The sequence below is a fragment of the Macrotis lagotis genome, chromosome X (assembly GCF_037893015.1).
Source record: "Macrotis lagotis isolate mMagLag1 chromosome X, bilby.v1.9.chrom.fasta, whole genome shotgun sequence".
NCBI lineage: Eukaryota > Metazoa > Chordata > Mammalia > Peramelemorphia > Peramelidae > Macrotis > Macrotis lagotis.
In genome coordinates this window covers 691036058-691047271 of record NC_133666.1, presented here as the reverse complement: position 1 = coordinate 691047271, position 11214 = coordinate 691036058, and the positions used below count along the sequence as shown (strand labels likewise).

The 11214-nt window shown below is 51.8% G+C and overlaps 1 protein-coding gene across 11 annotated transcripts in view; it reads right to left on the bottom strand.

Annotated features, from left to right (window-relative positions):
* The window catches only part of MTMR3 (myotubularin related protein 3), a 167822-nt gene that overhangs the window by 2078 nt on the left and 154530 nt on the right, over positions 1-11214 (bottom strand). For 3 of the 11 annotated variants that reach the window (XM_074206309.1, XM_074206311.1, XM_074206308.1), the window contains 7 exons: positions 10424-10594; positions 6555-6700; positions 4537-5887; positions 3530-3640; positions 3009-3097; positions 1426-1556; positions 58-147 (listed from right to left, as the gene is read on the bottom strand). In XM_074206309.1, coding sequence (XP_074062410.1) covers positions 58-147; positions 1426-1556; positions 3009-3097; positions 3530-3640; positions 4537-5887; positions 6555-6700; positions 10424-10594 — 2089 coding nt within the window. Of the gene's footprint in view, positions 1-57; positions 148-1425; positions 1557-1664; positions 1692-3008; positions 3098-3529; positions 3641-4536; positions 5888-6554; positions 6701-10423; positions 10595-11214 lie in introns of those variants that run through there. The other 8 variants (XM_074206313.1, XM_074206318.1, XM_074206312.1 and 5 more) reach the window with 8 other exon arrangements.

Sequence of the window (11214 nt, the reverse complement as noted above, 5' to 3'; positions counted from 1 at the left end):
GAAACAGGAGATGCTGGCTGGTGCCAAGCGCTGGCACCAATACCCTGTGGTACCAACCTGAAGGGGCACAGTGGATAAGCAGGAGAGGTACTGGCTGAGGGGCTCTGCAGGACTCCTGGACTGGGCCCAGAGCCAGGGTCGGCAGCCCTGCGTTCACGAAAAATGCTGAGATCAACACTGCCTCGATGGGGAACTGCCACACACACACAGACACACATGCAGATGCACACATGTGTGCACACACACACACATACATACACGAGCTCTGGCTACTGCCATAGACCCAAGTTGGGTAGATAGGCTGTGGAGCTAGAGGGCCCTCCAATCCGGGGGGGGGGGGGGGGGGGGGGGGGGCGGCGGCTGAATTCATGCAAAGCCACAAGTTGAGCAGCCATGTGTTGCATGCTCAGTGTGAGGGTGGAGATGCAGAGGTTAAGGGACGGCTAGAGGGATGGAGCAGGCCCCCAATAAGTAGGTGTCAGTTGGCTGAGGCGCCCAGAGCTCATGCACCTCTGGAGGGATGCAGAGATCAAACAGGATTTCTTTCCTCCTCTTTCAAACGTGCTCGGGCCGCAGCCTGGTTAAGGACACGTCATCCTCCCCCTTTCTGACGGCGGCTCAACAGCCAAGCCTCTCCCTGCCTCCCCAGGACATGAGGGGGGTGGACTCACTCTCGGGAGAGCCCTGCAGCTGAGGTCAGCCCCCATAAGCCCCATAAGGGTGAGTGAGGCACCCTCGGGAGTCAGTCCCATCACAAAAGAAGCCTGCCCGGAGTCAGAGAGCAGCCTGGAGAAGGCCGACCTCTCAACGGGGGCAGAAGCTTTCCGACTTGGCTTCTCCCCCCATGACTCCTTTCAATTATACCCTTTGGGAGGCAGAGCCTCTGTCTGCGAAGCTGTTCTTCTTCCTGAAGACCAGCAAGGTCAATGCAGGGAAGGGATTGGGGGGGGGGGGGCTGGGGGAAGAGACACAAGGACACACAGTAGACTGCGGGGGAGTGAAGGGGAAAACGCCATTCTGTTCTCTACCTCAGCTCCCCAGGAGCCTGAGTCAGCAAAAGCTGCCGCCGCCCTTGGCTGGCCACTCTGCTGCGGCCCAGCCTGAATCTATCACTACAGTCTACAGCCTTCGGCTAGTTTGTCTAAGTTCAGGAGCTTGCGCTCGACTCACAGGATCTCAACTCCGAGCCCCACCAGAGACTGGAGCTGCCCCGAGGGGCTCGAGAGCACCCTGGGAGCCAGACTGGGTGGGGTGGAGGATGCCCTCGGTCCAGCCAGCCAGCCGAGTCACAAGGACTCTCACCAGGCCACAAGTCCCCTACAGAGTGAGAGCCGGCAGCCCAGGGAGCTATGTTTCAGGCTGCCAAGGCCCGGACCAAAGGAGCCGGGAAATGCTCTTCCCTGATCAGAGATGTCACGGACTGACCTGTAAAGTGAATTACACAGCAACAGCCCGACTGAATCCTAAATGCCAGTCTCCTGAGAGAGGGACGTGCTCTGGTTTTCCTCCATTTCTGCACCTGCTGGCCTAAGCTACCCCAATCCCCGGGCTCACGTCTTGGTGAGTGGAGAGAGAGAGAAAGAGGGAGAATCGAAAAAGAGTTAGTTTGGAGAAGTTACCAGAGAAACGCAAGACATCACAGACAGGCTGTTGTAAATGCTCACCACATTGGATCAACACGGTCAGTGTCCCTGCAAGGAGGGGAGAAACAGCTCAACAGGGAGGCCGGGGAGAACCCTGGACAATGGGGCACTCAGGGCCACTAACCAGCTGCCAGAGGCTTTTCAGATCTGGCTTGTCTATGGGGAAGCTGACTGCGGCTGCTCATCAAGTGTACCTGCCTTTTGGCCACCACAGTCACCATTCTGACTGACCTGCTCAAATCCACCGCAGATGGACATGGTCTCATGACCTTTAAAGGATAATACCAACAAAGGGTTCAACTAGTTAGGCTCTCTCCCCCTCTCAGGCTCAGAGCTGGTTGGTCAAGCTGAGTGAGGAGCAAGAGCAGGCAAGGGCCACTGGGGGCCTGGGGAGAGTAGCCCATCCTGGTCAGGAGACCTGGGCTGGTGGCCCATGCAACTTCAGGCAGGTCCACCTTCTCTCTGTCCTCCCCAAACACTCTGTCCTGCTCCCCTCTGACCTTCTAGGCTTTGCACACTATTTTGTGTAAAGTGGGCACTCAAACAGGAATGTTTATTGACTAAGGGTCCTTTGCTTTCTGACATTCCACATTCTAAATTCCTTCCTGTTTTAACAGACTATCCTTATGATCTAAGGAAGGGACAAAATTTCGATCCTCTGTGTGTGTCTATAAACAGGAGCGAGGAGGGAAGGGGGGGGCCAGGGAACCCAGGGGGCTGCTTGGGTCCTCTGGGGAGGGGACTGTCCCGAAGTCAGAGGGAGAAACCCAGCTGCATTTCTTGTCTTTGAGCTGGTCTCATAATTATAATGTGTTCAGGAAGGGAAACAAAAATAAAAACAAAACAGCAACAGCAACAGCAGCACAATCTAAAAGGTAGAGGCAAAGAATAGGTCCACAACAACCCTCTGAAGGCCAGAAACTCAGCAAAGACACACTCTGTCCTAGCAGAAGAAGAAGGGTGGGGAGGAGAGGCATCCACTACATTCTGCAAGGGGTCTCTCCATATCTCCTGACTGAGGAAGTGGGGAGGAGGAAGCTGACACCTGACCACAAAAGGAAGGGCCAGGGCAGGCCAAGGGAGGGGAAGAGGAAGATGGATGGTGAAGCTTCTTTTTACTTGGAAAGAGGACCCTCTGTAGGATTTTTAAAGCCCCAGGAAGTTGGGGTGACCAAGGTGGGACACAAGCACAGTCCATTATCCCAAGATCACTGAAGCGGAGGCTCTTGAGTGGGTGCAGGCCACCTGGCAAAAACAAGTTGGTGCCCATCGACGGGGCGTGGGCAGCCAGGGTGGACCAGGACCGGGTGACTTCTAGACAGCCTCTCCTCTCCCCAGGGCCCTGGGCAGGGTGGCAGTGGTTACCTGCAATGATGCTTCCTGCTGGCAAGCCAGAAGGCACTGTCGCAGCCATAGCAGTGAGCAGCCAGGTGGTCAGGGAGCCAGCGGGTCATCTGTGGGACAAAGACAGAACTGGGTTAGCCAGGGGGTAGGGGGGAAAGCTGGCATCTGGCCTGAGAGGACCAAGCTGAGGCAGAGGAGAGCGAGGCTTGACGCTGGCTCTTTTGGCTCCGACTTGAGGGATTCGGAGTCGTCGCTAAAGGAAAGGCGTCCAAACCATCTCCGCCAAATTCCCCTCAGAGAAAAGAAGTGGCCAAGAGCTCCCCGGTTCCCTACTCCAGCCTGGGGCCCGAGCGGGCCCGTGACAACGAGAGCCTCCTGCCGGTTCTCAGAGAGCATGTGGAGCTAGAGAGCTGGCGGCTGCAGGTGCAGAGCCTTGGGGCCCGAGCGGGGCCAAGTCGTGCCGGGGGGTCCTGCCCTAGCGGAGGGGGCCGGGGAGATCCCAAAGAGCTCGACGGTTAGCAGCACAGGGAGTGAGTCTGTACCTCTGTGTCCTGTTTATCCACCTGCTCCCAGCTGGCTTCAGAGAAAAGCTCTGTGCTGCAGCAAGACAAGCAGCTCTGATCCACATTGCTTTCCGAGTCGGGGATTGAGGTCTGTTGGCAAACAAACAGAGCTGAGCAGAACCAAGCCGTCCCTCCTCCCCGGGGCACTAGGAGGGTGCAGGGTCGGCCAGGGGAGCTGGGGCCAGGAGGCCCCAGCTGGGGGAGAGGAGCAGCAGGGGGACAGGCCAGCTCTGGGGGAGGGGGCTGGGAGGGGGAGCGTGGCTCCGGCTGGAGCCAGAGTTGGAGTCAGAGCTGGAGCCCAAGCAGCCGGCCTCAGCTCAAACCCAGAGCTTTGGGCCCAACCTCCTTTCTCTGAGGGATCCTTGGGAAAATGAAAATCAGTCAATGTGGAGAAAAGACTGAAAAGTCACTTTCATTTGAAAATGGTGGACAAACCCGCCTTTAATGAACGCAAGCTTCCAATGCCAGAGCCAGACCTGCTCGGTCACCAGAGGCAGGGCAGGATGGGTGCTCTGGCTCCTCCCTCCTCAGTGACCCAGAGTGACCACCTGGGCAGGGGACAGCAAGTCCATGGAACAGATGCTAAGTCGAGAAGGCTCTCCTCCTTGGCCAGAATATCTGGTGCTAAGCCCACAAACTACATTTTTCTCCAGGAGCACCAGTCCTTCTGAATGAGCACAGTCCCGCCTCAGGAGACATCGGGACAAGCAATGACTCTGGCCGTCCTCATGCCCCACCCCCAGAGACGCAAGCAAGACGGAGCACGACAAGCTGATGGATGCAACTGCAGCGGCGCCCGGCTCGGGCCAGTTCGGGGCCTCTTGGGCCCTTGCTCTCACGGCCTCTCCCTCAAAACCTGCCTCGAAATGAGCTGCCACGGCGGCTCCTTACCAATCCCCCGACTCTGAGCAGGAGAGGCGCCAGGCCCTGGGGCCAGAGCCCAGTCTCTGTAGGCGGCGGCGCCTAATGAGGCCCAGCATACTCACCACTTCATCCCCAAAGTCCCCATTGAAGCGCAGGGAGCTGTTCAGGCACTGACTCTCCAGGCGGCTCCTCAGCTCCTGCACCTGCTTCTTCAAGGTCTCTACTTCCTGCTGATGGCCCGTCTCTATCTGGCGCAAACGCTGCTGGATGGCATCTGTGTAGACAGGCATGCCGTCATCATCCAAGTGGCTGCGGGTGGGCTGATCTGGGCTACTGGCCCCTGGCTGCCTGCTCAGCTGGCTTGGCAACCACTTGGGGTGCGTGCTGCGCCAGGGGGGCTGGGAAGACCCGCCACTAATGGCAGATGCCCGCCGGCTCCAAGGCCCTTTGACCCTCCCACGCTCTCCCTCGAGGCAGTGTCCATTTGGGGCAGGGTATCTCTGGGGCACCGTCAGCCCCACGGGGTTCTCCGTGGCCTTGTTCTCCATCTCCAGGTCTCCATTACAGACAATCTCCTCTTTACATTCAGCTAAGGGCAAGGCACAGGAAGAAGGCATTGGGCTATGTGAAGTCCTGGGGACTTTGGATCCTGCCCTGGCCCTGTCTACCAGGTTCTCCCCATCAGCTCGAGAAAGATCATCATCCCCACTGTCCAGGAGGCAAGGTCTGGAACCAGGACCTTGGGGGAGCTGATCTACTTTGACCTCCCCTTCTGTTATTGTTTCCACAGAGCTTTCCACAGTGGATGGACTTGCTCCCGGTGGGACTGCTGTAGGCACGGAGGTGCCATAGAGAATCTCAGGGAGTGGTGGGGCTTGAAGGCTGTCCATTTCCATGTCCCCAGGAGTGCCACTGTTCCCCAGCACTTCCCCAGGAATCTCCTGGAGGCTGTCCCTCTTAGGGAGCTCCTGGTTATGGTTGAGCAGAGCCTCGGGCTCCTCTGGGTGCCCAGGGAAACCTGCCAAGAGTGGATGGGTGCTGTTTCCTGGAGAAGTCATCAACGCTACCAAGGTCAGCTCTGATTTCTTATTGAGCTCAGTGTCTTCCTGTCTGCTCATCTTATCCAGGAGAACCTCTTTGGTCTCCACCCCCTCAATGCTGCTCCTCGAAGGAGCTTCTTCCAGCCCCCCTTCCTCTTTAGTGGCCTCCTGCAGGATGTTTTCCATCTGCCCTTCTGCTACACCAGCGGCAACTGAGAGCTCAGCTCCCCCCAGAGCCTTGGTCTGTCTGCCCAAACTGTCCCCATCACGGGGCTCCTCCTCTCCAGGGTTGCCCAGGCCACTCAGCTCCAGAGAGCGCCGATGTTCTTGCCACCTCTCATTGAGGCTGGGGTCGCTGCTGCGTCGGCTGGTTGGTGGTATGCTGCTGTCGCAGACTGTGGTCAGGTTGTCAAAAGACCGTGTCTTTGGTAGCCTGGGAAGAGAGTGTGCAGAAATTAGAACATTACTAAGAGGACTTACAACGATAAAGAGCTGAAGAGGCGATCATGATGAACTGCTCATTGTTCCATCCCTGAGCCCATGACCACTCAGACAGCAGGATGAGTGTCTGAATCTAATACAGCACAGCTTTCTCTTGGGTCCCCAGTGTGTCTGGCGGGCTCTTACCTACAGAGATTCGCTCTGCCCCGCCCCACACACACCTCAAATGCTCTTTAAGAAACACTCCTGTTGTGTGGTCGTGTTGGGCCAATGGGAAAGGAAAGCAGCAGTGTGGGCTTAGAAGATGGACAGATACAGTCCATGCTCTACACCTGGGAAGGGGTCTGAATGAACTTGAGACCATCCTTGCTTGCCCAGGACAAACTTCTGAGCTTCAAATTCTGCATCTGCCTTTCAAATCTTAATAGAATAAATTGAGCAAAAAGCAGCGTGTGTGTATATTACTGACACATAGCAAGGGCTGGGTCATACATTTCAGAAGGACAAAAAGCTTCTGAGGGCTTCATAATGAATCTGGAAGCCTTCCTGGTATTGCGATGACATCTGCAAAGCCAGGATGCATCCAGCCTAACACCCCCAGCCCAGTATCAGCTCTCCTAGACCACGTGGACACCCAGGCTGCACAGCCAGCAGCTCACCTACTCAGAGGCTGGTCTTCAGGACTGGCACCAGGGGCTGGGTACGGAGCACAGCTATCATCGGCAGGCGTGGATGGGGAGGGGCACGGCAGGTACACGGCACTCCAGAGCATCAGGTTTCGCACATGGCACACTGGGTAGAGCACCTGAGGGGAACAAGTGGGAACAGGGGCTGATGGAACAAGCCCCATTAAGGTTGGAAGATGCTTTCAAGTCAATGGGATGGCAGCTTTCACTGGAAGGATGCAGACAGCATGTGGCTCAGCCACTTACCAGCAATGGAACAAAACAGGAAACGCTCTTCCTTTGAAACTGTCAAGTGGGGAAAAAACCTTTACAATAATGTTGCCTGATTAAGGTTTTCTTTTCAAGATGCACAGGGAATTGAATCACCATCAATTAGAGAGGTGCCACTTCACACTTATCAGATTGGCTAACAGGACAGAAAAGAAAATGATACATGGTGGGGATGTGGGAAAACTGGGACTCTAAGGCATTATTAGTGGAGCTGAGAACTGATCCAACCCTTCTGGAGAGGAACTAGGCCCAAAAGGCCATAAAGTTTTGCTGTTGCTGACCCAGCAATACCACTCCCTACTAGATCTGTATTTCAAAGAGAACAACAAAAAAGGAAAAGGACCTGTTTGTACAAAAATATTTTTAGTAGCTCTTTTTCTGGTGGCAAAGATCTGAAAATTAAGGAGATGCTCATTCATTGAAATATGACTGAACAAGTTGAGATTAATTTACTGTGCTATAAGAAATGGCAAGCAGGATGCTCTCAGAAAAATTGGGAAGACTTACATGAACTGATGTATAGTGAAATGAGCAGAACCAGAACACTGATCAATTGTGAATAACTTCACTATTCTGATTCAGACAATTTCAAAAGACTCATGAAGAAAAATGCTTTCCATCTCCAAAGAGAAAACTAGTGGATTCTGAAGCAGATTTTTCTTTCACTTTTTGTCCTTACTTTTTCTATTCTCAACAAGACTAATGTAGAAATATATGTCTTGCTTTTTGAATGGTGGGGGAGGGAGAATTTGTAACTGAAAATAATTTTTTTTTTAGGTTTTTTGTGAGGCAAACAGGGTTAAGTGGCTTGCCCAAGGCCACACAGCTAGGTAATTATTAAGTGTCTGAGACCGGATTTGAACCCAGGTACTCCTGACTCCAAGGCCGGTGCTTTATCCACTATGCCACCTAGCCACCCCCTGAAAGTAATTTTTTTTTAAAAAACACTAAATGCACAAAATGAAACTTAGATTATAGAACAAAAGGTATTTAAGTATAGATTCAAATTTACAAGAATTAAGAGCCATTTCCCAGCTGTTAAGGAGCAAACGATATGATTAGATGTTTTCAAACAAAGAAATCCAAGCTACCAATAGCCCCATAAAAAAGTTCTCCAAATTGCTAAAAATTAGAGAAATGTAAAATAATTCAACTAAGACTCCATTCCACACTCATTAGATTGGCAAAGACGACAAAAAAGGGAAATTACAATTATTGGAGAGGTTGTGGGAAGGATAGGAAACAGCTACTTCTCATGCAGGTGGGGAGAGCAAACACTGATTAAGCACCCCATAGGTGCTATTGTATTGTGCTCAAGGCTTTCTGATGATCTCATTTTATCCTTATATGTCCCAAGTAAAATGTATCTAATGTAAAAAAAAAATGTTTATAATGTAAAATTTAAGGAAATTGAGGCAAACAGTCTTAAGTGACTTGTTCAGGGTCATGTAGCTAATAAGTGGCTGAGGCTGGATTTGAACTGATGAATGAAATGAGGAACAGAAGCAGAAGAGCAACTGAGATACTAAGAGTAAAGAGCAGAGCAGAGGACCCAGGAGGACCAAGAGGGGAAGAACTCAAAATGAGATGGGGCCAATGTGGGAATTCATTTGGTTTGAGACTATAATTGTTTTACAAGAGTTTTGCTTTTTGCTTTTTCTTTTCTATTAAGGAAAGAAAAATCAATGCTTAAGTGAAAAAATTAAAATAAAAAAGACTAATTTCCCTTTTCTGGGAAAGTAAGAGGAGCTTTAGTGATAAGATTGCTTCCAGTTCTAAATCTATTCATTCTAGCCTGTGATGTTTCCTGACAACAAACATTTAGTTGAAATAACAGCTCCAGGCCTCCAGTCCTTTGCCCAGCAAAGCCTTCCTAACCCAGAGTGGAAGCATCTACATGGCCACATGCTACTAGGAAGTCTCACATGGATAAGAAAATGTGATGTATTCAAATATTCTGCTTTTCCTTTCTGACTGCATGAGTCATCTGTATTAAAGAATATATCTCTTGTCCCTGGCTTGATCTACAAATTGATGTTACGCAGCCTCAGCTAAGCCCTCAGAACTGTTTTGCAATCCTGCCTGTCATCTTGCTCTCCACATTGGTTTCAACCTCCCATCCTCTCCCACCCTCTTCCCTCTAAACTGAGACCTTTAAGAACATCACTTTTACAGACAAAACTGAGGCCATCTGCCATCAACTTCCTCTCCTCTTTCTCATTTCACTTCACCCATTGCTCCTGCCTCACACGAAGAGGAAGGAAGCATTGCTCCTTTACCAAGGCTCACCTCTCCCCTTGTGCAAGTCTCATTCCATCCCATCTCCTCCAACAGACTGTTTCCTCTGTCACCCCCACTATTCAATTTCTTCTGCCTACAAACATGCCTGGGCTCTGCTACCTCACTTGGTTCTTCCATTCCCTCTATTATGCTGCATCTCATTGGGCCTTAGTAGTTAAGAGACCATCTATAAGAAATGCCTCCACATTATCTCCCCTCAGTCTCTTCTTGACCCCTTGCAATTCAGTTTCCAACCTCATCATTCCACTTAACTGCCCTCTCCAAATGATCTCTCAGTTGCCAAGTCCAGTGGCTTCTTCTCATCTTCCTTCTCCTTGACCTCTCTGCAGCATTGGACACTATTGGCCACTCTTTCCTCCTCAGTACTCTCTTCTCTTTAAGTTTCTGGGACACTTTTCTCTCTCTTGATTCTTCTACCTCTCTGAATTTGACTCCTTTGATGGATCCTCCTCCAGATTCGCCCCCCCCCCAACCATAGGAGTCCCTCAGGGCTCTGTCCTGGGCCATCTGCTCTTCTAGTAGTGTTTCACTGGGTGATCTCATCAGCCCTCAGGGATTTATTTATCATCTCTACACCGATGATTCTCAAATCTACTTTTTGTGCCCTGACTTCTCTGTTGACCATGGCAGGGGTCTAGCAACATGAACATTAATGAGCTGACAAGGCCAACCAGCTCCTCGGAGGAACCTCCCTGACTTGCCCCATAGCTCACAGCCACAACACTGGATTCCCTTTCTAGGCTTAGTCTTTTATTTGGGGGGAGGGGGCTGGGCATCAACCCTTAATTTCTGCTCCCCATTTCAAAGACAGTGAAGATGCCTACAGCCAGGGGAAGTCAGCACTGCCTGTGGGTGATGAGAGGGCAGGAGCAGTGATGAGTCAGACTTCCTCCATCACTTGGTCAGAGGTCCCAACCGAGGCAAAGGAAAGCCAGTGATGGCCCTGGGACCCTAGCAGCCTAGCATGATGCTATAAAGCTTTGGGCTCTGGGTCTGCCTCAGCACCCAATGAGCCGCCCTCCTCCCTCTTCATACCAACTCTAAGGACAAAAATGCTCCCTGCCTGCTTTGGAGGCTTGTTGAACCATTGTCCAAAACATGCTTCATAAGGAGTCAGGAGTCTCTACAAACATGGTTATTAATGTGTAGTGCCAAATATGAAGGGGATTCTGCACCCCAGTACTGCCCCTCCAGGTAGCAGCACCTGCCCCTGCCCCCACCCCTGCCCATGCCCCCCCCATGGTCTCCCAGGGAGTCTGAGACCTACGCACAGTTTCTGACTGAGAAGAATAGAGCAGATTCTTGAAGGCCTTGTTGGCTGCCCGAAGCAGAGACCAGACAGAGCAGGTCCGTTCCTGAGTGTGTTTTTCTCCTCTCTCCTTCGCATTGTTGCACAGGAATGTTCCAAAGAGGCAAGAGTAGGTGTGTTGTACCAACTTGACCTGCAGATAGCCAACACAGTGGCATTAGAAGGCTGGCCCTCACCCTGACCCAAAGCATCCCCAGAGATCAGTGCTACCTCCCCACCTATGAAAGTGGGCATAGCACAGTACCCTGCCAGCATCTGATGAGGAGCCCAGCAAGCCACTGCAGATGGCTGATCCCCAAGACTGTCTACATACCCTTAGCTTCAACACGGATCACCCCTGAACCACAACCAAAGGCCCAGAGGTCCAACAAATAGGTAATGGAGCTATTTCATAACCAGGTGAGAATCTTCCACTTGGCTCAGAATTTCACAACAGGGAAAATGACTTCCTTCTTGCCCTCCTCCCCCTCCTTCAAAACCAAAAATAAATTAGAAAGTTCTTGCTTTTTGACCTTTAAATAGTCTCTTGTGCCCTGAAATAAAAGGTCTGAAACCAAACCATGCTATCCTAAGGGTGATCTGTTTTCAAACCTTCGTCATTTCTAATAAAAGTCTAGAAGTGATCCCCCAGGTCCCCCTTGGGCCTCCTCCCACCCGAACATAAAAAAGCTCTGAGAGAAGCTGGTATGGGGGTCAGACTGGGCCACCAAGGAGGAGGCTGCCCAAGACACTTCAAGGGACAAGGGGTCATCA